This window comes from Panicum virgatum, chromosome 7K (assembly GCF_016808335.1).
Source record: "Panicum virgatum strain AP13 chromosome 7K, P.virgatum_v5, whole genome shotgun sequence".
In the NCBI taxonomy this organism is placed as follows: Eukaryota; Viridiplantae; Streptophyta; class Magnoliopsida; order Poales; family Poaceae; genus Panicum; species Panicum virgatum.
The window spans coordinates 50,059,308-50,087,006 of record NC_053142.1 but is presented as its reverse complement, the minus strand read 5'-3'; the positions used below and the strand labels follow the sequence as shown (position 1 = coordinate 50,087,006).

The 27,699-nt window shown below is 45.8% G+C and overlaps 3 protein-coding genes across 4 annotated transcripts; all 3 read right to left on the bottom strand.

The window, feature by feature from the left end:
- Nucleotides 1-99: 99 nt before the first annotated feature.
- LOC120642021 (NADPH--cytochrome P450 reductase 3-like) lies at nucleotides 100-9,002 on the bottom strand. 2 transcript variants are annotated; one of them, XM_039918391.1, is made up of 18 exons: nucleotides 8,534-9,002; nucleotides 8,363-8,422; nucleotides 8,193-8,269; nucleotides 7,283-7,340; nucleotides 7,124-7,216; nucleotides 6,984-7,020; nucleotides 6,541-6,610; nucleotides 3,408-3,602; nucleotides 3,235-3,327; nucleotides 2,406-2,637; nucleotides 2,240-2,323; nucleotides 2,004-2,155; nucleotides 1,547-1,643; nucleotides 1,312-1,461; nucleotides 1,136-1,213; nucleotides 921-1,043; nucleotides 660-773; nucleotides 100-576 (listed from the first exon to the last, which is right to left on the bottom strand). In XM_039918391.1, exons 1-18 carry the CDS (start codon nucleotides 8,831-8,833, stop codon nucleotides 496-498), a joined length of 2,094 nt encoding a protein of 697 aa, XP_039774325.1. In that variant the 5' UTR covers nucleotides 8,834-9,002; the 3' UTR covers nucleotides 100-495. The 2 variants fall into 2 exon arrangements, with proteins under 2 accessions (XP_039774325.1, XP_039774326.1); XM_039918392.1 differs by having other exon boundaries at nucleotides 7,124-7,207; nucleotides 8,534-8,992.
- Nucleotides 9,003-11,851: 2,849 nt separating this feature from the next.
- Nucleotides 11,852-12,776, bottom strand: LOC120643150 (auxin-responsive protein IAA33-like). Its single transcript, XM_039919667.1, has 2 exons — nucleotides 12,225-12,776; nucleotides 11,852-12,096 (listed from the first exon to the last, which is right to left on the bottom strand). The coding sequence occupies exons 1-2, from the start codon at nucleotides 12,608-12,610 to the stop codon at nucleotides 12,003-12,005; spliced, it is 480 nt and encodes a 159-aa protein (XP_039775601.1). The 5' UTR covers nucleotides 12,611-12,776; the 3' UTR covers nucleotides 11,852-12,002.
- A 9,543-nt stretch (nucleotides 12,777-22,319) lies between these two features.
- On the bottom strand, nucleotides 22,320-27,297 carry LOC120642020 (vacuolar cation/proton exchanger 3-like). Its single transcript, XM_039918390.1, has 12 exons — nucleotides 26,787-27,297; nucleotides 26,227-26,454; nucleotides 25,489-25,556; nucleotides 25,389-25,417; nucleotides 25,104-25,300; nucleotides 24,815-25,027; nucleotides 24,445-24,573; nucleotides 24,176-24,292; nucleotides 24,037-24,090; nucleotides 23,732-23,848; nucleotides 23,063-23,156; nucleotides 22,320-22,733 (listed from the first exon to the last, which is right to left on the bottom strand). Exons 2-12 carry the CDS (start codon nucleotides 26,443-26,445, stop codon nucleotides 22,723-22,725), a joined length of 1,248 nt encoding a protein of 415 aa, XP_039774324.1. The 5' UTR covers nucleotides 26,446-26,454; nucleotides 26,787-27,297; the 3' UTR covers nucleotides 22,320-22,722.
- Between the last annotated feature and the right edge of the window lie 402 nt (nucleotides 27,298-27,699).

Below are 27,699 nucleotides of genomic sequence, written 5' to 3'. Positions count from 1 at the left end.
CGTAAGCACTGATTTGCAGTTGTGCAAACTATCACTGTAACCGCAACATACCAGCAAACCAAGATTAGACGAAGAGGTGGGCAGCGACTACAAGCACAATAGCAGTAAGCAACTATCTTTATAAAACCAGAAGCAAAATTTGTTTTCGGTGGTCTTCTAATGTAGTATACATAATATCCTCATCTCAAACTGTATACATAATGTCCTCGTCTCAAACTGTATGATGTATCCCCATTGCTACAATCTTAATGGGGATATAACAATTTCAAGTTCTACAAACCTACAAGGCTACAACAGCGCTTATTCTCCCCAGTTTCCACCATCCATATAATAAGTATATCAGGGCCATGATAGATGTCAAAGAATTACATCGATAAATTCTAATAAATGACACTTCATCTCGAAAACTGGCGATTGGGTTAGCATTCGCCACGTCATTTGCACAAGCCAGCTTTACTTCAACACGCTAGAGCTGTGGCAGGTTGGTGTGACGTGTCACCATACGTCACGGAGGTACCTGCCCTCCATCTGCAGGCTCTTCACGTAGCTCTCTGTTTTGGAGCTATCCAAAGATCCCTGGAACAAAATGCAAATAGGGTATTAACAACGTGAAGACAAAATTTGCACCATCTTTTAAGGGATGAGTCGCAGTTGTCAACCTGCTCTTGGACTATAGTATGCAGCATTCTATGCACATCTCTAGCCATTCCCTTGGCATCACCGCATACATACAAGTAACCCCCCTGTGAGAGGATGTTCCAAATTTCTGTGGCCTGGCAACAAAAAGAAGCAAATTAAGAGTCTGCGAGAACATGTGAGCGGTGTTGTGTGTATGAAACACTCAAGATGTATGCTAAGGAATGTTGAAAGCAATGTTGTGTGTATGAAATACTTGACAAGTATTGCAGTGTGTATCTGACCTTCTCTACCATCTTATGCTGCACATATTCTTTTGTTGGTCCTTCGCGAGAGAAGGCAACAATTAGCTCAGAAAGTGCCCCTTCCTCAAGGAAATTTTGCAACTCATCTTCATATATGTAATCCTGCAATGGCCATTCAGGTCGAGTTCCATCAATAAAGTTGAGAAACACAGCCATAACCACATGTATTTTTTCAATTAACCAGCAATTCTTACCATATTACGGTTCCTGCATCCAAAGAAGAGAATTGAAGTGCCCAGTTCCACTCCAGATTGTTTCAGAGCTAACCTTTCCTGCCAAGAGTGGAGGGAGGGATGATAAGTTACAATAGGTAATGCCAACCAGAATTGCAAATACAAAAACATCCTGGATTCCCTGGCAAAACACAAACCTGCAAGAAGCCTCTGAAAGGAGCCAACCCTGTTCCAGGGCCAATCATGATAATTGGAGTTGATGGATCAACAGGTAACTTGAAATTTGATTGCCTCACGAAGATAGGAGCCCAGCTGCATTCCTCACTGTATTCCAACGGAATTGTATTCTGCCAAGCAGATGATCAAGGTACAACAAAATCAGACTGCAGAAAACTTACTGCGGACGATGCAGAGGAAAGGAATGTGGGGTACCTTCATCCACGTCGAACAAACTCCTTGGTGGATCCTTCCTGTTGGCGAAGGACCATAAACTAATGCACACGTTACATGAATTCTGGAGGGAACCATCCTGCACAGAAGATATATAACTTGTAAGAGGCCTCCCCTTATGGTAGGTACATACACCAGCTCAAGCATAATACAGCATATGAACAAGACACTCCAGTATGATAACATACAAAAACTGATAGAATCTTAAGCTTAGCTGGTTTCTATAGTCTAAAATTAAAATAATTTGAAGGAAGACACAAAACAAATCTAGAGACTTAAAATCACCAAGACACGCATAGTTTTCGATTTCATAACCATTAAGCTATCTTTTTGTAACACTGCTCCCACAAGACAAAAGTCTGGTACTACTAATTTGGTGTTAATCTTGCAGATAAAGGTTGCGGATGGAGGAAATGGACACATTTTGTAAAACAATTACTTTGGAGATGATGATATTGAGTAGTATCGTGGTTGCAGACGAGGAGCTATAGCCGCGAAAAACACTCCCAATGGTGGCTTAGCTGAAGGGAACGCAGACATAACTTCAAGAAGGCTCCTCTGAGTGGCAGTTATCCATTGAGAATACTCATCCTGCATAGAAAATTCTACTAGTCAGCAAAGGAAAAGGTCTCAATTTCAAATGGCATAAGATGGGGATTCTGAAAGAGTGACAACCTTTCCAGCAGGAGAAGCCAAGAATCTAAGTCGTTCAGCTTCAGCTGGATCAGAAGCATGAGAAGCTAAAGCAAGTAAAGCAGCCTGAGATGTTCATTGTACAAGAATTAGTCAAATGATCACAAGAAAAATAGAAGGACGGAAAATAATTAGAGGCCATGCGAACCTTCTTTGGTGGATTGAGTAGATCAGCATATCGTAAAAGCGCAGTCCGTAAGGTGCATGGAGACGGGAAAGGTGGGGCCAAGGAACCTCCTCCTTTACGAGGAGATCCATCTTCTGCATCGGCGTGGATAGAGAATACTGTATCTGGAGAAAGACCAAGTAGCTTTTCAGCTTCCTCCACGGTCTCAACAGAATTTTCCGAGTACACACCAACATGATCTCCGGTTTCATACCTGAAACAAGTTTTCAGAGTTCAATGTGTTACCATATGGATCAGGAGAAATCCTTGCATTCACACTTTGAACAAAATTGTCCGGACTAACTACTATGGAACAATCAGTACAAAGAACCTGTCGCGCTAGTAAGAGGTTGAAAGAAAAAGAATTGGTTTGATCTCTGGGGTTTGGCCTGTTGGTCACTAATCAAATAATTGAATAAGTGCATGCCCCTTCATCTCTTGCCTAACCAAACTTGTTGGTGGTTCTTGTTGGGGTTCATCTCTAATTCTCTAGCCTTACCCCACACTTGCTTGGGACTCAAAAGGATTTGTTCTTGTTGCACAGTACTCTACTCAAATAAGAACAAACTACAAAGCCCCTTTCTTGATCTCAGAATTTCATGGAACAAGAAATTGTAACTGAACCTGTTGCCTCAATACGATCAAACAGAAGGAAATAACATGATTTACTAGTCAACGACCAAAAAAATTAGTCAACCTAATGGAAGTAACATGGTTTTCACAAGCGCATGTACACAGACTAGATGAAGCCTTAATAGCCCCGAAATACAGAAATACAAAACAAAAGGAATATGCATATCAAGAAACTTACACAAGCCCAGTGCCAGAAATATCAAACTCCAGATGAATACAAGAGCGATCTGAAGCTGGTTTATGGAGCTCCTTTCGAACAGCAACATTAGACCTAGCAATCAATAATTATACTGTAAAGACAATTTTTGAGAAACAGGAAGACACTAGCAAGTTGTTCTCACATTCAAATACCTGCAAGGGTGGTGAATATCAATAACACCAGTGCCATTGACTAGTGACCAAGACCTATCTTGGAATGACAGGTCAGATTTCTCAATGAAAACAACTCTGTATTCTGGAATAGCAGCAGTATAAGGAGTGGATGCACCAGTGGTGTCATCCTCATCGCGGAGCAATTGGTCTAACTCTGGCCACACTAGTTCTTTCCTACAGATGACAACAAGGGACAGTTCTCATTGAGCAGTAATTCCAACCATATTGGAAATATAAAATTGGGATCTTTATAAAATAACAACCTTGCATTTTCAGATTATTATCAAGGGATGCATTAAAATCAGAGAACAAAATACATTTTTTAAAAAAAAAACGACCTGTGGGGGCAAGACAGCCCCCGGGCATTTTGCTAAGAAGACGACATTCTCATGCTGGTCGAGAAAACCCCCGAACCCTTGCCCCACCCTTACACACCGGCACCGTTGCCCGTGTGAGACGACCAATGACCAGGGCCAGGCCTTAGACCCGTGCTTTGGTGTGGGGGCAAACGAGGGGATTTTTTTAACCCCAGCCTGAAATTCGCTCCCACGGGGAGTCGAACTCAGGACCTAAGGTAGAGCCACCTAATCAATTTAGCTAGAGGCCCGTTCGCAATGCATTATACAAATAGTAGGCCAAACAAACATAATAAGTTAAGATATCTTTATTTTTAGACGCATAATGTAGACAAAATACTTTCCTAGATGCACAACAACAACAACAACAACAACATAGCATTTTTTCCCAAGCAAGTTGGGGTAGGCTAGAGATGAAACCCGAAAGAAATAAGTTCAAGGTTCAGGCACATTGATAGCTAGTCTCCAAGCGCTCCTATCCAAAGCTATCTCTTTAAAGATATTCCAATCCTTAAGGTCTCTCTTAACCGACTCATCCCACGTAAGTTTAGGTCTACCTCTACCCCTCTTTACATTATCGACCCGCTCAAGAACCCCATTACGCACCGGCGCCTCAGGAGGCCTTCGTTGGACATGTCCAAACCATCTCAACCGATGCTAGGTAAGTTTCTCCTCAATTGGTGCCACCCCGACCCTATCCCGAATAACTTCGTTCCGGACTCTATCCCTCCTTGTGTGCCCCGCAAAACCACCGCAACATCCGCATCTCTGCTACACTCAGTTGCTGGACATGTCGCCTTTTTGTAGGCCAACATTCAGCACCGTATAACATCGCCGGACGAATTGCTGTCCTATAGAATTTGCCTTTTAGTTTTTGTGGCACCCTCTTGTCACAAAGGATGCCAGAAGCTTGCCGCCATTTCAACCAGCCAGCTGAAATTCTATGCCTAACATCTTCATCAATGTCGTCATCCTTTTGTAGCACCGATCCTAAATACCAAAAAGTATCCTTCTAGACCCTTTCGACTCTAACGTGCGTCTCCACAGCTCTAACTTCCTATTAACCCCAGCCCTACTTTCGTCAACTAGCACCACATCATCAGCAAAGAGCATACACCAAGGGATCTCACCTTGTATATCCCTTGTGACCTCATCCATCACTAAAGCAAATAAATAAGGGCTCAATGCTGACCCCTGGTGTAGGCCTATGTTAATAGGAAAGTCAGTGGTGTTGCCATCGCATGTGCGGACAAACGTCGTCGCATCCTTGTACATATCCTTAATAAGGGTAATGTACTTAGTTGGGACTTTGTGCTTCTCCAAGGCCCACCACATGACATTTCTCGGTACTTTATCATATGCCTTCTCAAGCTCAATGAAGACCATGTGCAAGTCCTTCTTCTGCTCCCTATATCTCTCCATCAATTGTCGTATTAAGAAAATCGCTTCCATGGTTGACCTTCCAGGCATGAACCCAAATTGGTTTTGGGTCACATTTGTCACTCTTCTTAGGCGACGCTCGATAACCCTCTCCCAAAGCTTCATCGTATGGCTCATCAGCTTAATCCCACGGTAGTTAGTACAACTTTGAACATCGCCCTTGTTTTTTAAGATAGGTACTAATATACTTCTCCTCCATTCTTCCGTCATCTTGTTTGACCGAAAAATGAGATTAAAAAGCTTAGTTAACCATACTATTGCTCTATCTCCTAGGCATCTCCACACCTCAATGGGGATACCATCAGGGCCCATCGCTTTACCTCCCTTCATTCTCTTCAAAGCCTCCCCGATCTCTACCTCCTGAATTCTCCTCACAAAACGTCTGTTGGTATCGTCAAAAGAGTCATCTAACTCAAGGGTAGGGCCCTCACTCTCCCCATTAAACAACTTGTCGAAGTACTCTCTCCATCTATCCATGATCTCCTCATCCTTCACTAGCAGCCGATCTGTCCCATCCTTAATGCATTTGATTTGGTTGATGTCCCTTGTCTTCCGCTCGCGGATCCTAGCCATCCTATAAATGTCCTTCTCCCCTTCTTTCGTGCCTAGCCGCTGATACAGGTCATCATACGCCTTACCCTTTGCTAAACTCACAGCTCGCTTTGCAACCCTCTTCGCTAATTTATAGCCCTCGATGTTGGCTGCACTCTTGTCAAGGTGGAGGCGCTTGAAACACTCCTTCTCCTTAATAGCCCTTTGCACCTCGTCGTTCCACCACCAGGTATCTTTCCCCTCCTGTTTGCCTCCCCTACTCACGCCAAACACCTCTGAGGCCACTTTCCTAGATGCACCAATATTCAAATTGCTTAGCAAAACTTTTGCCTAAATTTGTTTGTTATGGCCCTTCAAAAGATGCACTATCAAATAGTTGATATACTTGTAAATGGAAAAACGGAAGTTCTTAAAAAAACATTACTTATGTATAGAGTAACTAACTGGACTGTCAGTGTTTACATGTCCATACACAACAAAGTAAGTAAATCTTGTACTTCATTGGATAAGGATTTAGTAAGGACACTACAATTTCCCCAATCCAGACCAGAAATAAACTCCCAGCTACAGGTAGGATAAAGACACCTCTGTTCAGTATCCACATAAAGGGCCAACTAACACCAAGAATTAGAACTTAGTCATGGGTTTGGCATTTGAAGTGACAAGCTAGATGGGTATTACCCGACACATTTTTATGTCTACATGATAGGTCTCTACCACGACAAATGAATGCACAACAGATTACATCACTGTAGCATGCATACCATGCGGTGAAGTCATCCTCAATGCACTGATCATCATCTCCAAGGCCGACAGGAACAAGGCATTTCCCACCTGTAGAAATATTAAAAAAAAATTGCAAGTCAAGCCTATAGGATCAAATAACACAAGAATGAACCATGCAACCGAAACAAAACTCGCTTTGTACCACTGATACTTATATCACATAACAGTATCTAAAGCATTGAGTAAGAACCTGCCATGGCAGCTAATGGAAAAAGTACATGTGCTTAGCATTATGAAAAATCCTACATGAAAACAAATCTGCTGGCTATATGGAAAAAAGGATGATTATTTTTATCACTACTATTGTACCACAGTGTGTGTGTGGATGGGGTGGGGTGGGGGTTATGTTGAGGAATGTCTCCTAACACTAGTGATCTACTGGTTTCATCTATTCCCATGGTAAATAGTGTAAATTACTCACCCTGCTCTTGTAGCAGCTCATCCACCACATTTGCAACCTACATTTTCCATGAGCATAAGCACATCATCAATTACCATAACACTGAACAGTAATCATATTTTATCCAAATCACAAGAACATGTAAATTTCAGCCTATTAACCTTATTAAAATGTTCGTACTGCCGGTTCCCAAGCCCAAAGACTCCATATTTAAGATCCTTCAGCCAAACTTCCTTCTCTTTCCCCTGTTTCAAGCATTGAAAATGGGATCAGAAGTTTAATAGCAGTTAGCCAATCCCAAGTACAGAATTTTCACAAACCTCAGTGAACCATTTGTAGAATCTTGCTGCATTATCCGTAGGCTCTCCGTCCCCATATCTGCACAAGTTGAATATAATTAGCAAAAAACTGTAGATGAAAGAACAAAACCATAAGATATAAACTGTATAACTCATAACAGTGTTGCTTGTTCCTAAATGGTGGAAAAGGATATTTTGCCCAGGTTAATTACTTTATCATTAATGAAAATAATGTTTAAATCTGAAAAATTCAAACTCTTTTTCAGAAATGGGACGAGATAAATGGAGCCGAATCTCCAGAGAAGAAATTGCATAGTGATTCCAGTTCGGACAGAAACGAATGCCTGTATCATTAAACTATAATGTCATCGGTAAAGGATTAAAGGCACATAGACTATCCCGAAATGTTATGAAAACATAAATATGTTTGGGACCTCAGACAAGGTTTGTAATACAACAAGTACAAGGACAGGACCAGCATTTGTTTTTAACTTCACAACAGAAAAGGCAGGTGAATTCCTAAATAAGGAGTAAATAGTTAAAGTTCCTTAGCCAATCTACACACTATTTGAGCATTACAAAATAAAGCAGGTGGATTATGGAACTGCGACAGAAGATGCAGCACAATTCACCAATTCACAAGTTCACTTGAGCTTTACACTTTACAGCATAGGGCAGGTGTTATGGAATTAAACTCTGCAAGTGACAAATGGAGCAGGCAACCCATCCGCACAGTTTGCTCAAGGTCGGCAACAAATGACAGGTGGAATATCATATATGGAATAAGGTGCAAGAGACAAAATCCGCTATTCACCAATCCTTGCACTTCACTTTGAGCTTCAACAAGAGGCAGGTGGGTTCTGGGATGAGGCGCAAGCGACAAAAGGCGCAATTCAACAACTGACCAATCAGTACACAGATGAGAACTCACGTTGCTAAGAAGAAGAGCACTATGGTTTCCTTCTTCAGCTTCTCCTCGTACTCTTCGTCCTCCTGAGCATAGTCATCCTGCACGCGTCCCACAAATCTCTCAAGCTCCCAGCACTAAGGCACAAACTAGGATAGAACACACGTCTACGCATATAGATAGTGCAAAATTACCAGATCCACCACTTTGAACACGGCCTTCTCGTACCGCGCCCTCGCCTCCTCGGCCATGGACTGCGAGCAGAACCGCAACGAGTCAAAAAGGGCCGCCGGATATAAACTAAACTAAACTAAACTAAAGCAAACCAAACACAGGCAAGCTCCCGGATCGAATCGGGCATCGACCTTGGCGAATCCCTCGGCTGTGCCGGTCTGCGTGCCGAAGAAGATGGTGACGCGCTTCCGCCCGTCGTCCACGTCGGCGTCGGCGTCGACCTTCACCGGCGCCGGGCGTACCGGCGTGGGGGCCGGCTTGGCCTGCGCCCCGCCCCCGGATCGGAACCATACGGCGAGGATAAGCAGCCCCGCGACGAGGGTCGCGGCGGTGGCCGCGAGCGCGGCGAGCGGGTCTCCCCCCGCGGCAGCTGCGAGCTCCGGCGGGATGACCGACGCCGCCCACTCCCTCGCCGCCTCCAGCGCCGCCATCGCCCGCTCGCTCGCTTCCTCCCCCGCCCGCCGCGAGGGTTTGGGTGGGGAGGAGGAGGAGCCGAGATCGAGGACGGCAAGGGGGGTGGAGGGAGGTGGGGGGCGTGCACCTACCAGCAACCAGCGCTTACTACTACTGGAGACGGAGAGCGCCCGCAGCGGCAGGGGCTTGAGTGCCTTTTCCGCTGCTTTTTTATACGCATAAACAAAAAAGAAAAATTTTCTTTTGCGGGAAGGCGAGAGGCGTGATGGGGCCTTTAGGCTCTGGGATCTTGATCTCCTCTGCTTTGCTCAAAAGCCCGGCGGTTTTTCAATCGGGGAGGGGCAAGTTGGCTTTGTCTGAACTGGGATCCGCGCCCCCGCATCTGCGGATCTGTGGCAGCCCACACGATGCGATGCTAACGTATGGCGTGCATAAACAAAGAACATTTAGTATTTCGTCAGAATTATTGCTAGGGTGGTTGACAGTTTTCATTAACAACAAGCTTGTCAAACCGTTTTGCAGCATTGCAAGCTCTCGACCTGGATTTGAGGGCATTAAGCCTGAAAAAAGTTTCATGTAACCAATAAGGGCGCTAAACCGACGTAGATGCAAAAGATGAAGTTGGAGAAAAAGGGTGGAAAAGTCAAATAACAAATTGTGAAGAGTTTTTTTCTCAAAAATAAAATTGTAAAGTGTTTCGTAGTCAAACAAAAATTAGCTGGGGCATCTTGGAGCCACAGATCTCGCAAGGCTCTAGACTAGCAATTGAGATGATGGCTACAACAATGATAGCGATACGATAAGAAGAGTTATAGTTTAGAAAGGGTGAGAAAGAATCGCAACACAAGGCGACAAAAAGTACGTTGACAAAAGATGAGCCAAGTGAAATCAAAACGATGGATGTAGTTAGAGGAAGAAGCGAATGAAATAACTACAAAACAGAAAAGGTTTGAGGTTGATTGATATATCCATTGCCGCTTAGTAATCCAAGATTGTAACAGGTAAGTAAACTTTATTTCATAGCATGCTACTATGACGATGCAAGATCAAAGTAGCTATTTTTCAAAGTTTGCCTTAATGGCCTTTACTATTTCTAAAAGGCATAAACTCGTAACTTCGTAGTTTGAAATAACAATACCCAAAATAAACTTTCAGTGGCTCACAATTATTCGAACTCAATATTCTCAATCAGACTGGTCATCACTCAACGCGGACAGAAGTTTGATCAATCAGTTGAAGTTGATGTGCGTTTACAAGCGGTTGAAAACTTTGAGCAATCGATCAGTAATGATGATCGTGAACTTTTTGGTTGTATAAAAAAGGATGATTCCAGCTTCCTCTGTTCCTCATGGTCATGGGCCATGTCCTGCGAAAATATGCTCCCCCGGGCGGTCCAATTGACTGGATGTGGGCCGCGTAGCCCCGTTCCCTCTAATTGCATGAACTAGTATGCTGACAACTTAATCTCAAAAAAAAAAGTAGGCTGACAATTTAGAAAACATGTGTAAACCAACTTCTCCGTGCAAACTATGAAAATTTCAATCTGAACCATCGGATCAACATTCAAGGGGAGGGGCGCATTGTGGTGGGAGGGGGATTTGCAAAAGTGTGATTACTCAATCTATGGGCGGGTCCAGATTATAAAATTATCCGATTCCCATGCCCTTTGGATGTTGATCCGATGACCCAGATTAAAGTTTTCATAGTTTGCACGAAAAAATTGGTTTGCATCTGATACGTTCCCGACAGCTTAACATGACTTGGATCCCACAGCCCCTGGGAGAAGAAAAAAGAAACACCAAGGCATGCACAGGTCGAATCTTTGACATTTTGCATCCTAAAAAAAACTTCGACATGTATGGCATGGAAACATGCACGATCCATATGATGCATTTGGTTAGCAGAAACGAGTGCTCTCCTGACGCACAAGGAGAGCTTGCATCGCAGTGGCATCGAATTCCGGCATCTGGAATCTGGATCAGCGAGTGACCTCACCATGTTTGACCTCCACGACTGGCTCGACCCGGGGACTGAAACCAAACACGGGCGAGCTGATTGAATTCCGCCATGGTTGTGCTCGCAATCATCTAGACGATCAGTGTCGCGCACAGTGGCCATCCACTCCCTGTCTTTCTCACGCTGCGTCGTCACGGCATCTGACTGCGAGTCCCAACCCCAAACGCGACACCGACCCGGCGACCCGGAGTCTGATACGTCCCTTTCCCCCGCCACGCACGTACGCCGGTCGGCCGGGGCCCGGCGCCGGCGGTCGTGCCGCTGTCAGACGCGAGCCCAAACATGCACGCCGAGCAGGAAAGCAAGCAGCGATCTGACGAGCCAGTGTCGAGCAAGTTCAACTCGTCGTGCAACAGATCAGATATTCAGATCCATCGTCTTCGTATTATTGTATCGAGATTTTCCTGATATGCCCTTGATGGCAGTAATTCTGCCGGCGTCCAGCTCCATGACTCCATGTCTCCTCCGGTCCTCCCCATCCGTGGCTCATCGCCCTCGCGCGCGTGCCTGCGTGCTTCCGCGGATCTCGCGGCCGGCCACGTCGTCGTCGTCTTCCTCCGATGATCCTCCTCCTCCGTCGTCCTCCAGGCTTCCAGCGGCCACCATACCATGACAGACTGACAGTGACAGTGAAGTAGGAACGAAACGTGCTGCTCGCCTCTGGATTCCCCACTGGGCAGTGGGCACGCGCTCCACGATTCGCGCGCGCACGCAACATTCCGTCGCCGTCGCCTTCCCCATCGATGCTGCGCGCCGGCCGTGCTGTACTGTACTGTGGCGACGCGATGGCTACGGGTATCCGTTTCGCTGTTGCGCTACTGTTCGCGAGTCGCAAACGGGACGCTGGCGTTAACAGGGAGATCCCAACCGTCGATGGCACACTCGGTCAGTTGATCGGTGGCCGGCCACTACTACGACATGGATAGATCAGCTGGTCCAATCCATCCAAAATGTTCAATCAATCAGGGCAAGGCAATTAGCGAACCAACACATCATCAACTATCATCATTGACTCGAGAGGGAGGCCGACACGGACTTGATTCTTTGCTTTAGGTCTTTAACAACAACACTAATTAAGACGAACAAGTAAACGAGAAGTGACCCACTGTATCGATCGAGAAAGCAGACAGATAATTACATGTTATGTTTTATAAAAAAAAAGTGCAGCAATCAATTGTCGAGACTTCCTCCTCCGCATTTCTTCGTCCTGCTTGACTTCTTGGCAGGAATAATCCGGATCCTTTTAGCCACGCGAACGAAATCGCTGCCAATTCAAAAAAAAAACACGAGCTCGAGTCAAGAAAGTTGTTTATGTTTTTTAAATGTTGATGAGAAAGGTTAATTATTATTTCCATGGAATTGCGAATGAGAGATAAGCATCATCTTTCTTACTTCCACTTGAGATCGCCGGCGAGGAGGAGGTCGTCCTCCATGTCCTCGTACGCCACGACGTGCCCCGGGATGGCATTGGCGAGGTCGAGGCCGTCCTCGCCGAGGTCGTCGCCCGTGTCGACGAACAGGCGGCGGAGCGCGCCCGCGAGGCTGCGGTACCCGGTGTGCCGGTTGAGGTGGACGCGGTGGCAGATGCAGCGCCCGTCCAGGACCACGGTGACCGGCGGCACGACGCCCGCGGCCACGTCGTCGTCGTCGTGCACCGACGACAGCCTCAGCAGCTTCCGATGCTGCTGCTGCTGCGACGGCCCCGACGACGCCGGGGGACGCCGCTTGGCGTGCTGCTCGAAGCTAGCGCTGGCAGCGTTGCCGCCGCTAGTGCTCATCGCGGAGCGGACGAGGATCCGACGACGAGGCCTCTGAGCTCACCGGAGTTTGTTGTCGAGATGGAAAGAAGAGGTAGAGGAGGAGGGGTTTTGGGGGGAGAGAAAGGTTTGGGAAGTGAGGGCACTTTCCTCTCGATGGTTCGTTGTGTTTTTCCCCGGCTGCAGCGGGTGAGGATGATTTATAGGAGGTGGAGTGTGGACTGGGTTTACAACTCGCGGTGACCTTCACCTTGGACTGGAGTACTGGACACACCTGATTGAAATACCCGAACTGAAACCGACGCACCAGGCCAACCAGAGCTGCCTGCCAGTGCAGTGATGGAGTAGCTAGGGGGGCTGTGTGCTCGGTCGGGTTGCTTGCAGGAGAGAAAAAGGAGAGCGATGGGTGGATCGACCCGAGACACGCAGGGATAAACAAAGGTAGCCCAGATCGGCCATGACGACCCGCTCCAGCCGCTGCTGCTGCTGCGCCGTGCGAGGAGGCATCGATGGCCGCGTGTTCTCCTGGGGATTGGCCACGGGCGTGCGCGGTGCCGGTCGAAACCCACCACCACCACGACCCCCTGCAGCGACTGAAGCGGGGGTTTGTTCTGTTCTCGCCGCCCCGCCCCGGGCCGCGCGCGCGGGGATCGGAGGGGGAGGGCACGGCGGCCACTGACCAAGCCTGCGCCGGGGGCACCAGCTGACTTTTTTTTTTTGCAATTTAGTCTTTTTCGCGAAAGAATTTCCCATATGTGTTTTTTTGTAATTTTTTTTTTGTAGAAATGGACTCTGGGCGTCGGCGCCGTAAACTGTGGCGCCGAGTGCCACGCCCGCACAAGCTAGATGCCTGATGTGGCGTCTGACGTGGCAGAAGGGTCGGCGCCGCAGATCTTGGCGCCGACCTCGGCGCCATATATACCCCCTTCTTCCCTTCTTCCCGAGCGTCTATCATTTGTTTCCTCCTTCTCGGTTTTTATCAGAACCTCCAGTCGCCCAAACGAGAAATTTAACCTTGGAAAGTCCGATTAAAACCACAGATCTACAAGAGCAAGGTATCCCAAGGTATCCTCTATGCCCTCTTAATTTTTGACTCATGAATTTTGTTTCGAATAGGTGCATTGTTGAAATAAATGCTCGTCATTAGGCAGGGGCGGAGTTACATGGTGGTCCGGGTGGTCCATGGACCACCATGCGCTCGGCCCATCCAAGACCCATACAGATAGGAAATTTGGATGACAGCAGCCCATGTGCCGTACTTCATAGCTTTCGTGTTTCTGCAACCCTACTTTCCTGTTCCGCATAGCGCAGAGAGTGCAACTTCGTATCCTGCTGCCTGTTGCACCCTTTCGATCTCTCTTTTTACTGCGACACATAGCGGCAGCGACGGCCGACGGGCCAGTGGTGGGCGCCGGACGACGAGTCGACAAGCAGGCGAGCAGCACATGTTAGTGCTTTGCAATACGCCTCAAAATCTTCTTTCGATTATCCTATTTGTTTAGCCATGTTTCAATTTTCCCTTCAAATCTCTCCGTAGAGCTACTGAGCTAGAGATGCATGATGCATCACGCATCTGCTATTTGCTAGTGGCTGTGATCAGCAATGTGTCATCTATTTGCTAGTGCCTAGTGGCTTCGATCAGCAACAACGATTCACCATCAAGCATCAGCCATAAGGTGCACAAAATCTTATTTTATTCTATGTCACTAGAAAATAATATATTATTGGAATCTCTTGGTTCTTAGCGTAGTCAAATAGACCTTCATCTTAATATTTTACCGACATGTTAAATTTATAGCGGGTAAAAAAAATTAGACAATGGACCACCATTGCTCCAAATTCTGGCTACGCCACTGTCATTAGGGCCACTACACCAAAATGCCAATATCTTCCTCGGGATCAATCTACATTCCAAGAAGCAAGCATGAAACAACCATACCTGAAGGAACTGATGTGGCAATATGTTTCTGCGGTTCGTTGTGCAAGTTAATGAAATTAGATGTTTTAGGCGATGATTACGGGATGAGGTTCTTTATGTGTGAGAACTACGAATATGATCCACCTAAGCGATACTGCAAAAACCGGGCTAAGGTAGCACGACAACATATGCTTTTTTCCTTTGTGACCTAACATTGTGTTATGATTCTAACTTTTGTTGGACATAGTCTTCTCCGCCTCTTTGTGATTTTGTGCAGTGGTTCGACATTGTGCAGTCGCAGCAGGCAAAGGACTTTGTGAAACAACAAGCAAGGTGGGCTGCGGAACGTTGGCATCGAATGAAGCATGAGAAACAGCAAGAGGAGAAGCGCAAGAAAGAACAAGAAGATATCCGTAAGAGGATGGAGGAGGTGGATCGTAAGGCGGCGGCGGAACGTGAAGCTGACAGGGAGAGAAAGGGAGAGAGGGCACGTCGTGCGAAGGAAACCAGGCCCGAAGCAATTAGCAAGGGTAAATATCCTCGGTGCACTCAGTAGAATACAACCATGTAATCCTGGCATTTAACATTCTCTAAGGCATGGTAGATTTAGATGCAACAAGAAGTTACCTTGTCGCGTGCACATGCCAATGCAGTTAATTGTTTATGTTTTCTATTGAGAGCTTGAATCTGTGTGTTGTAACTTGTAGTATTAATTTGCAGTTCTAGCTGGGAATCTATTGAACCTTTGAACTTGCCTTTAATATTTTTGGACCTTTTCGGGAGACTAGAATACTGTGAACCACACATCAAATATAACGGTAAGAATTAAGAATTAAAAACTGCATTACACAATGTAAACCATCGGGATTACATCAAAATACGACGTTAATGAAACACACATCAGACATGCAGTGGCATGGCAGAACCCATTGCAAACTACGGTAAACAGATTTTGAACTAACCTAACATGCCTTAGGCAATTAAAAAAAACACAACAAACATAACGATGCAGCATGTCACTAGCATTAGGGTTGTCCTAGTAGTCGTACCCCCACATAGCAAACTGCGTTGAGCCTTCTCCGCAGTATCCACCCATTGTAGGTGGTGCAGGCGGTGGTGGCAGAGGCGCAGGGCCCTTCTTCTTGTGATAAGGGTAGTTGCAGTAAGAAATAGTGCATGGTTCATCTTGTGAAGCGGCAGCATTGTTGGTATCATCATCTTCGTCGTCTTTGTTACCCTCGCTCACTTTCTCATAATGGTTCATCTTGCATTCCAGATCAAAGATCTTTATCTGGAGGTACTCGATGAACTCCAGAACTAAATCAATTGATGCAGGATCGACCCACCTAGTAAAACCACAATTTTCTAGAGCATCAGAAGACTGCAAAACAAATTTCATGTAAGGTGTCTCAATGAAGATAAAAAAACGAAACAACCGAGTATTACCCATGCGTGTGGGCATTTGAAGAAACGCCGACCGCCATCCATCCCGTCGGTGCACATCTGCACTAAGCAGTCATCACCATGTCTGCATTTTGGCCACGGTTCTCTACGGTCATCGTATCGTCGAAGAGGAGTTTCATTGGTAAATTCACTCTTGTGCTGTGGCGGAAACTCAAACACTGGTTCCGGAAAGGAATCAGGTCAAAGAGGCCCCTCTCATATTATGGGGTCTCCCTTTCTTCCCCCTTTCCTTTCCCAAAACCGTAGTAATTCTTCCCGCTAGACCCACCTCCAGACATTGGATATACAATGAGCTTTGGTGTTTGTGTGCTGCTGGGAGTTCACAAACTTCGGAGTATTTATAGGTACACAAATGTCTGATACCTGGAGTGTGGAGTGTAAATGCACCTGAAAAAGCCTATATGACAACACAGTGAAGATGCTAGCTGACCGAACACTGAAAAGGCTAGATTTGATTCTCGAACTGAGTACTCGATGCATCTCTGTGCATGCAGAGCATCTAAGTGCATGCAGACTCACAGCACTGCATCGCTGCCGCTCGGTCGATCGCGCCTAGATGCCGCCTTCCCCACTACACGCCACAGACCTTCGCTGTAGAATGACAGGTCCGCCGTCCTCACCAGAGAGACTGCTTTGAAGGTGAGCTGGTGTGATTGCCGTGTTGTCACATCTTTTTGAAATGGTGAAAGGGCACTACTATTGGGCTGTCGTCTTTTGTCACGTCTGTCTGGGCAAACAATGCAACATGTGGGAAACCCGTGATCGCCGTGCTGAGCAGTGGCAATCTGTGATATCGTACTCGCAGCTAGATACACTATGGTTCCTATTTTGAGCTATACGAGCGTATCACGAAGTTTATACTGTATGCGGTAGTCGTCGTTATCGTCGGCGGGATCCCGGCCGCTAACTCCTCCCGCACCTAACTTGTTCTTCATTAAATCACGGAAAAAAATCGCAAAAACTTCCCTTATTTCACGAGCATTATGAAACCCACAAACATAACAAGTTCATATCAATAGTATCCATAGAAATAAATGACAAGTAAACTACCACAATCATAAACAACCGTAATCCGAACAGCCGAAACAGTCCATACTATTCAAATAAAAAAATAGCACAATCAGACAGTCCATAAAGTATATATGTACAACCTAAATAATCCCTCACTCTTTGCTACTCCTAGTCTTGCCCTTTCCAAGAGCATTCGTGCCTGGAGTGTACCGTTCCCTAGGACGGCGCTGCCTCTGCGCACGAGGCTGTGTCTGCTGTGTCGAAGGAGCATCCTGCAGCTGAGACATTCCAATCTCCTGAGGGCCGTAGTCGAAAGTATCCTGTGTTTGATTCGGACCGGATTGAACATCAGGGACCTGAACCCCATCATCATCATCGATCTGAATGTTTGGTAGACAGATCTGCGGGTGCCGAATTACCCCCTTCGGGCGATAGCACATGAGGCGTTGGCTGATCATTACGAGGTGGACACACTAGGGGGTGGGATCTTTTGAAACCTTCCGCATAACCAAATCAAGACATTGTAGCTCATTCTTTATGACAATATTGACATACCTATCACATCCAACCTCAGATGCAATTCGGACTTGCCGGCTAAAAACTCGCCCTGATTTACCATAATGCAATACCCCTACAACTGAGATATCATCATCTGTTGAATTCTATTCTAACTCCTCACGAGCCCTAGCAATCAGCTCACTCAACAGCGGTCGACTATCAAACATCAAAGAAACACTATCCATACCAACAAATGTGACATTTGAAAACTGGTCTGTCTCCACAATTCCTCCATGATAAACGGTTACTACATTGTTCATCTAGTTGGTGTGCACCACACGAAACTTGTAATTAGATTGACACATTTGTTAACTAAATAAACTTGACACTAAATTAAATTGACACTAAATTAAATTGCTAGCTATACTACTTCCAGCAATGATGGAATTGTCTCCATGAACTACTTCTAAAAATAAAAGAATTGTCTCCCTAAACGTATGTAAATAAATTGTCTACGAAATTTGCTAGCTAACTATATTAATTTCCTAACAAAATTAAATATCCTCCATTCCTATCTTAATTTTCAGAATAAAATTGATAACTAAACTACATAAGTACATATCTAAGTTTAATTCTACAAAAAGTTTCTAACTAAATATCAACTAAACTAATTGCAGTAAATAACTATATGAACTAAAGAAATTACATTAAATTCCAGTCGAACTATTTTGAAAAAAAATATGGGAGCGCTCTGTACCTTGGAGGAGGCCGCAACAGCCGGCAGCTCGCCTCCCCCTCCCCGGCGTCGGCTCCTAGAGGAGCCTTTGCGGCTCGAGCCGCAAACGGCCGCCGCCCGGCCGTCCGCCGCGTGGTGCGCGCGGCCGGCGCGGGATCTCGCCGCCGCCTGTACCAGGGAGGGGAGGCGAGGGGCGTCGGCGCGGTCGGCGGCGGCGGCGTCGCCGCCGGCGGTGTCTGTGGCGCGGCGACCGAGGGGGGGTGCGAGACAAGGGTGGGCGGCGGTGCTGTAAAAGAATGGCCGGGTAAAGTAAGGTAAAAGAAAAAGTAAATCCCTTCTCCAAACGGTAAAAAGGACTCGGCGCCGGAGATCATGGCGCCGAGGTCGGCGCCAAGATCTCCGGCGCCGACCTCCTTGCCACATCGGACGCCACCTCACCCGGTTGGTTGCGTGTGCGTGGTAGCTCGGCGCCGAGACGTGTTACGTCGGCGCCGTGAATTGTGGGGCCGACCCCAAGGGTCTATTTCAAAACGTTATAAAAAAAATCTATATGTGAAATTCTTTTAAAAAAGATTAAATTACAAAAATTACGCGGGCACCAGCAGGGCTTGCCCGGTCGCCGCGCGTTCCGGCCTCCTCCTCCTCCTCCCGGCACGGCGCACGGTGCGGCATGGGCGCGCGCCCGTACGAGGGCGACGGGACAGTTCGGCCCGTCCCGTGGCGCGGGTGCGCCTGTTCGGGTGAAAGATTAGCGTTGAACAAGTGATACGGGACGGCCCCGCATGCGGCGGCATGCTGCGCCGGGCCGGGCGCGCGCGCGCACGCGTGCGTGATCCGGTGGAGCAGTGCGGGGGCGTAAATGCCGGCCGGCCGGCGAGCGCGCGTTCCGGATCTAAAGCGGCTGGTACGACCACGCGCGCCGAGCATGTGCAGTGCGTTGTGTGTTGTGCATGTACGCTCTGCACTGCAATCCATGGTGGAGCATCCTACGCCTTCCCTCAGTGCTGCAGGATACGATGACAGTGCTGGGTGCAGCCGCACGACTGCACAACGATCGCGAATGTATCGCTGCTTAGATCTCCCGGCTGGCACCCCGTGTCTGTGTACGTGCGCGTGCGGCTCTACGGTGCCTGTATTTCCGCGCCGCCACATGCCATTGGGGTTGACAGCTTTTGTCAGCTCTGCATCGACAGTCCACCGTACGCACGTTGCGTCGATCAATACTCGCCTGTACGTTCGCGACATGAACTCGTACGGCGTGTAGTAGTCGCCGTTTTGTACGTGCACATCATCAGAATTCAGAAACTGAATACCTGCTATACTACAATTGGTTGCATTGTACAGGTACAGGTACATCCACCGAAATAGCAGCAGTAACGCCGGCATGATATCGGTGTGATGCGGTACCTGCTGTAGTGGGATTTGTTCTTCAATTTAATCCTTTTTTTTTACCTTTGTTGTCTGAATACTATTACAATTTTCTGCATCACGACAGCGAAGTGTCCCTGGAACGCATGCATCCACACGCCCGCATGTCTTCCGCCCAGACCCACCGATCGATAGATGTGCGCCGCGCACATGCGCGTTCGATCAGGCGCGCTCTCTAGCTTTGTGTCCAAAGTTACCTGCTATACTTTCCTGCCAAACTGTGTTATTTTTTTTTCAAAAAAAAAAGCTTCTCTAGACAACAGTGCGTCGCGTCGCCAAATTTTGACCGTACCAAACTACCAACGGCATGCTTGCTCCGCTGCCGATGATCGAATTCCTGGTGCCGCCCAAGTTGCAGCGGGTACACACCAGCACGGTCGCGATGGGCGCTGGCTGTTCCGCCGCGCGCCTGGACTTTGAAGCCGCCGCGTTAAAACTTTGAGCAAGGACACGGGCGAGGCGAACGCCATGTTGGTTCATAATGTGAAAAAAATTTCACAAAAAGACGAATGCATGCACAAAGTACTAAACGAAGTTTATTTGCGAAATCTTTTCACAGATGGGTGTAACTTTTCGAGACGAATCTAATGAGTCAAGTTCCATCATAATTTGTTACAGTGATGCTACAGTAAATGCACCTAATTATTCTCTAATCATGCGGTCAAAGACCTTATTAGTTACAACATATGCTACAGTACCATAATTGTGAAGATTATTTTGTAATTAGACTTCATTTAATGTCTCTAATTAGTGATAAAAAGGTGAAAAGTTTTCATAATTTTTTTTTTCACTCCCTAACCAAACACGGCCGAATGTTCCTCTCCTCTGCGCGTGTGCAGAGGGGCAGCGCGACGACCTGGGGTCCGTGCCAGGAATGGAGTGGCGCGGAGGCAGAGTGGCAGTCTGGCAGTCTGGCAGAGGCCGGGCGGCCGACGAGGCTCCAGCCCGGCGCGCGCGTCGGTGTCCGCCGCACGTGCAGGGGGTTGTTTGCCGGTTGCGTGCGTCGTTAGCCTGGCCGCTCGACGGCTTCGGGCGGCGATCAGGGGTGGACGGATTGGGCGCAGGGTTTACATTTTCGTTTTTGAAAAAAATTTCGGTGACCACCGGAAACGGTATACCGGCCGAAATTTCGCGGTTTTCCGGTAATTTCGATCGGAAAGAGTTTTCAAATTCAAAATTCCGAAATTTCGGTATACCGGCCGGTTTTTCGGTGCATCTCGCCGGTTTTTTCGGTGCTTTTCACCGAAAAATGATGGAAACAGTTGGAAAATGATGGGGAAATTATGTATTTGTGAAAAGAAATTGAAAATTTTGGAGAGTTTGCCCTAATTATATCTATATTTATAGATTATAATACACAACATATAAGAAACTCCAGCACACAATGAGAAATACGAAAACGAAGCACATAATTCATGTCCAAAGTGCACACGTACTTAGTCCAAAGTACAAAGTCTATTAAAATTATTACAATTAAGTCCGTAGTCCAATTAATACAACACATTGCTTCCACAGTAATCGAAAGTATTGTCCATCCATAATCCATGTAGCAAATGCATAGTCTCTGCATACGAAGATTTTGTATGAAATGAATGGAATAACTAGAAAAAACGAAATATAGATATAAAAACTTTTCGGTTGCTTAAGTACCTGCGTTCTTCACTCCTCATAGATGGTGAGACTTAAGCAAATTTTGACCTACCAAATCAACTTAAATTTTGACTCCTCATAGCAAATTCATCATTTTGACCTACCAAATTTTCACTCCTCATAGAAAATTCATCATTTTGACCTACCAAATCAACTTAGATTTGAATGATTTCAAGTGCTATAAGCTAATAAAAATCCCTAGTTTTTTATCATAATTTTTGCCGATTTTCTTGACGGTTATTTATAAAATTTTTTGAAATTTTAAAATTCGAAACGAAAAATACCGAAAAACACCGGTATACCACTTTCCGGTACCTACCGAAAACGAAAAATTCACCGGTTTTTCGCCGGTTTACCGCCGAAAAGTTAAACCCTGATTGGGCGACTGCTGTGCGCTGCCTGTACTTTTCTTTTCTGAAATTCATGCACTTCCCGGCTTGCTTGCTTCTGCTTCACTGCCATTTCTTCTCCACTTCTCCTCGTTGCTGATATATAATGTTTCGGTTGATTGGAGATGCACTTCTCCTTTCTTTCCTGTCATTTTCAACTTATGGGAGACTAGAGAACAAGTGGAGGGACATGCTTTTGTCGATGATGTTGACATTTGGTTTTACTTATTCATCGGATTTTAATTTTAATTTTTCACCCTCGCATCCGTCTTGCTTATTCATCGGATTTTTTTGGCCCGGTTCACTACTTTGAGCATCGGCGAACCACTAATAAACAGTAAAAGAAAAAAGAATCAAGAAAACCAAATTTGAGCGACAGAGTTTGTGCTAACTGGAGCACGCTGTATGATCATAGCGTGCGAATACCAAGTGGCAAACAAACTGTACACGACAGTCGATATCACAAAGTCCAGACACATGTTCCCTTATAATGAAGGTACCGTCACATTGACTCGCTCTCCCACGTCATACCAAAGGAAACCAGCAACCATCTTGACTCGTTGAGGGATAACGAGCCATACAAATTGATTTGCCATCAAATGTACACATGGGCACTAGGGAAGACCAGCTTGGATGCAGAACCAATCATGATATGCAGGCATCATATATAAAAACAAAAAGAAAAAACGGGGAAGAAAAGTTTCTGCCAGCATCCATCATATCCAAATATGCATTCTGCGGACCGATAAAAAAACCCAAGGAATACAGGAAAAAAGGGCCACATTCACTCAATTAATTGAATATAACAGGCTGACATTTCTTGTTTTTGTATACATTGGGACTACCCCTAGCACCCCTCAGTATCCACATAAATCCAAGAATTCCTTCAGCAGTTCATGAGGTAACTGTCGATGGGTGATGTTCCAGTGCCAAAATGCTGCTTCAGCCAGGCTGAACATTGTTATGGTGGTGCACCTCAACAGAATAGGACTAGCAAATCCTCGAAGGTATTTGGTACATTACTTACAGCATCTATGACCTAGCCATCACCTGAAAAAGAATTGTATGCTCATATTTACGATTCAGGCAGCCTCAAACCATATCAAAGAAAATCAGCTCCAATTAGTCTATAGTGTCACTGGTTCATTTTTTTACTTCTAGCAAATAAAAAAAAAACAAGCAGGCAAGAAAGAGCAATACAGGAGACAACAGCCAACATACGTGCAGGAGGGATGGAGGGAATATAAAAGTAGCATAAATAAACTCGCCCCTTTTCATGCACAGTTCAGTAGTTCCTTACATGTAAATTAATTAAACTAACTGGAATAGGGAAATTAGCAAAAAAAAAAAACATGACCAACTATGAAAATGCTACTCACTTGATTGTGGATCAACATGGACAAAGAAACTGGCAGCAACGATCAGATAACACAAGATCAGCATAAGTCCTTTCAAGTAGTTTGCAGCGCCATCCTGTGATAAAACAAACACATGGCAAAGGGTCAGATATCAAATGTAACTCAAGTTTGTGAAAGACATCTCAGTGAAAACGAAACAAGGCAGCTGGTGAAGCACATCGCTATTCAAGGAAAGAGACCATTATAATTGAGGAACTGAGTGAAAAGGTGACTTTTGTAAATAAGGGGCTAACAGCCATATGTAAAACTAAGAAAGTTGGAAAAGCAGCTTAGCTTCACCAGCTTTTTTGTTGAGGCCATTCAGATTAATTATATGCTCTAAGTTACTATAGTTTAAAGGGCTAAACATAAACTGAGTGGACAACACAGCCAACAAAGCAATGCAGCTAATAACAGCCATTTAATTATTAATATTAACATAGTGCGGTAACACTTCAAACCAGTTCCACTCTAGATGAATGATAAAGCATTACCAAGAATCCAGGATGGGTATGTTACCACTGCCCATGCCCAAAGGGCAAATTGGACACATTGCTAACAATCCATATGATACAAGAAACAAATTTCACCAACTTGCATTTCAGTGGGTATTTACAAAAGTGTTTCTTAGTGTCCACTTTAAGAACCTACCTGTAGCATAAATGCCACCACAAGTACTGTTATGAAGAGAGTTGCTGTCTCAAAAAGTTGAAAATTCAAGTCCATCTTTTGCCCCATTATCCAACCAACAACAACACAAAATGGAATCTGCATTGGAGAACAGATGTCAAACATCAGAAACAAGGAAAAAACAGTATGATGAATAGTTAGAAAGCTAAGAACAGAAATCTAACCAGGAGCAGCCCAACATTTGAAAAGGTGTATATTTAACAGAACGAGAATGTGGATGAAAAGAACATAATTGAGATGACAAAGCCAAAAGTCAAAAGAAGTACCACAAACATTGATATCTGTGTTGATGAGCCAATTGCAACACCTAGCGTTATGTCCTGCAGGATAGACAATCACATGCATGACAACGGACCAGCTAAGAAGCAACAGAAGCATGAAAGCTAAGCACATGTCAGCACTTACAAGCTTATCTTTCATGGCAAACATTATTGCACTAGCATGTTCAGCTGCATTGCCCACAATAGGAAGCAAAATAACACTGATAAAAGCCACCGGTAGGTTCAATGAATCAGATGCTCCCTGACAGCAATAGATCAAAACAGTGGCCAGTTAGATCCTTGCTCAGGTATAAAGATTACCTGTAAGAATAACAATGCGCATCATGGTAAGAGTAGAAGTAACTAGATATATCCTAACCTACATGCACAGCCTTTGTAAAATATGAAGAATACCTCAATAGCGTTAACTAGGTATTCAGAAAGGACTGACACCCACAGTGTTAGCACTGCAAGCCAGGTGACAGCCTCCCACATGCCAATCTCAGCTTCCTCTTCCGTTGCATCCTCATTAGGCACCTCTTCCTACAATATACAAGAATATGGTGAAAATATCAGCAAATGACCAAGCATGGATTGTAACTTTATATAGTATGCAACGCAATTTTACAAGCAGCTCTTTATCATACAGAGATTTGGATTGGCTTTTGGACCAAACCCACAGTGTGCATTACCTCAACTAACATAGACTAAAATAGCCATACCCAAAATAGAAATTATATCATCATATCAGTAAGGAAGAGATAAAATGAGACAATGGACTTACACTGCCAATTGGACTGTAAATGTTGCTCCGGCCACTTAGTTGGAAATAGAGATAGCTTGCGTATGCCACGAGCATAATGCAACTACTGAACCTTGAAAGAGCAACCTCGGATGCTCCTTGGCGCACTTCTGAATGTGTGAAGTGAAGGACAGCGGGAAACATCAATCCCATGACAGCCATCAACAGTAAACCTGAGTTGACAACTGCAGTTGCCTGCAGTGATAGAATATTAATCCCACTATTATAGCATATCTGTTGAAGGACACAAAAACAGTCACACAAACATCACCTTACTGAAGACTTGGTCTTTATTACGATGAATTATACCACCAGCAAAGAAAGCACATCCCAAAACTAACAGCATATTTGATAATATGGAACCCAATAGTGACTGCTGCACTACTCGAATCATTCCATTTTTCAAAGCATATATTGCGATGATCATTTCAGTTGCATTTCCAAATGTAGCATTCAGAAGGCCACCAACTGCAGTTCAGGAAAAGGATAAAATTGGTTGTTATTTGAGGACTCCGATTTCAAATTGACTACTAGACATAAATAAAAACAGATATACCTGTTGGCCCTGTGTATAGTGCAAGCTGCCTGTACAATAACCATTGGCATCAAAACTCTATAAGAGCATGAAAAAGTAAGAAGACAGTTTAGCAACTTACTCAGTTGCATATCCCAAACGCTCTGCTAATGGTGTTATTCCTAGCATGCTGAAAAGGAAAACCAATCCCTGCAGTTTTGATTGTACAGGAAGCACGTCAGAAGTAACTAACATAACAGGATCACCAAAAACACACGTTGAACATAACAGGATCCCAGACTCCTAGTGATAAGCATGCACCAGTAGCATGCATAACCAGAACTACTGAACTAACTGTTGGAGAGCAAAACTAGTGTGCAAAGTCTGATTACTCTTAATTCTTTTATACATGTTGTTTGAAGTTGATATTCATCTCCACTGAACAAATAGATGTCAGACAGTAACTACGGCTCTGTTTGGAATGCTCTACGGTTCCTAGCGCACATTTCCCGAGAAAAAAATCTTGCATGCATGGAGTGCTAAATGAAGTCTATTTGCAAAACCTTTTTAGGGATGGATATAACTTTTCGCGACGAATATAATGACGGTAATTAATCGATGATTGGCTACAGTGATGCTACAGTAACAATCCTCTAATTACACGGTCAAAGGCCTCATTAGATTCTTCAGGGTTCCTAGCACAGGGGTTCTGAAGATGGTTTTATAAACTGACTTTATTTAACACCGTAATTAGCGGTCAAAGTTTCCTAGCACACACTAGCATGGAGAACCAAACAGGGCCTACATCTATCCAAACCATCCATAGACGAACGGTACAGAAACACAGTAGAGTTGGTTTTCCATGACTACTAACACTTACATGCCTCCTAGAAGTGAAGTGCAGAATTATGGACGCAGGTCCGAATGGCATCAGCAAGTTGAGCTTGGAGGTGAAAATGACGATCCTGATGCTCCGGAGCGTCCTCTCGACTGTCCCCCGCGAGTTCCAGGACCCAGCCATGGTCGGCCGTAGCCCACCATTGGGCACTTGCGGGCTGTTGACCTTGAAACCACCCATCTCGATTTGAGGAGTCTCCATCTTTCTAGTCTACGACCACAGGGTGGAAAATAGTAGTACCAGTGAGCGAATACACATCGAAAGAAGGAAATTTGCTCCATCCAAAAGACCGAGACGGATTAAATTTGATTTCATTCATGTGAGACGAGGCCCCCCAATTCCTACTGGAGTATGCTGCTTCTCAAATCTACTACTTGCTACTTAAGTCTGCTTGCTTTTAAGCTACTCACTGATAAGGTATGCTGCTAAATCGGCCTCCCAGATCCAAACCAAGCCTACCCACCCCAGCAGCGACTAACCGCGCATCTACCAAATCCAAAAAAAAATTCGCAACCGCCCCAAATCCGAGCGCACCAACTAACCTGGACACTGCAGCGGAGACGCCGCTACGATCGGCGGGGGGTTCGGGATCAGGAGTCGGACGGGGGCTCCGGCCGCAGCGGTTCCCTAGGAATCATCATCCCCCGCGCAAGGCCGGCAGGATGGTGGGGGGCCGGAGCCGGGCGGGAAACGGCGCGTGCCGAGTCGTCGTCGCACCGGGCCGCGGCCGGCGAAACCCGCGCGGGGTTCCAGATGGAGGGCAGGTGGCCCCCTGGCTGCCGGCGCCGGGTCGGCTGCTGTCGCTGGCTGCTCGCTGCTGGCTCACACCGCCCGCGCCACCAAATATCCCTGCTAGTTTCCCTGCTAGTTTCCTGCCTGCCTGCCTGCCTGCCTGCTTCCTTGCTAACCGGGCAGGCGACTTGGGGAGGAGTTGGGGGAGGGTAGCGAGCACGTCGTCTTTGCGTGGTAGGGTCTTGGGTATTATTTTCTCGGAAGCCCCCGGGGTCGGGGACGACTTCCACTGCCATTTTCGGGGGCACGCAGTTCCAATGCGCTCTGAAAATTTCCTCATCCCGTTTAGACTGTTTGGTCGGCAACTCGGCACGCGCGTCGCGGAGGTAAAAGTACGGTGGAAGAATGATTTAGTCTGTTGCCAGGGAATATTTGACTAAAATAAAAAATAAACTTGGGTTAGATATTAGATTCTAGTACGAGCTAGTCTTTGTGAAACTCTAGTACTCGTAGTTTGTGAATCAGAATGTCAACGACGCGGCAGGTACTGGAAATGGTGTAATCAAAGTGCGCTTTCTGAAAACTTTCCAAGTGTATGGTTGATTATTTTGTTCTGCTGGAGAATTTGGGGGGTAAAAAATCCACTCGGTAGCTCGGTTAGCTGCACTTTAATTCGAGGACGCCATTATACCACAGAGAGTGAAGCCATAACCCTTCTCTCTT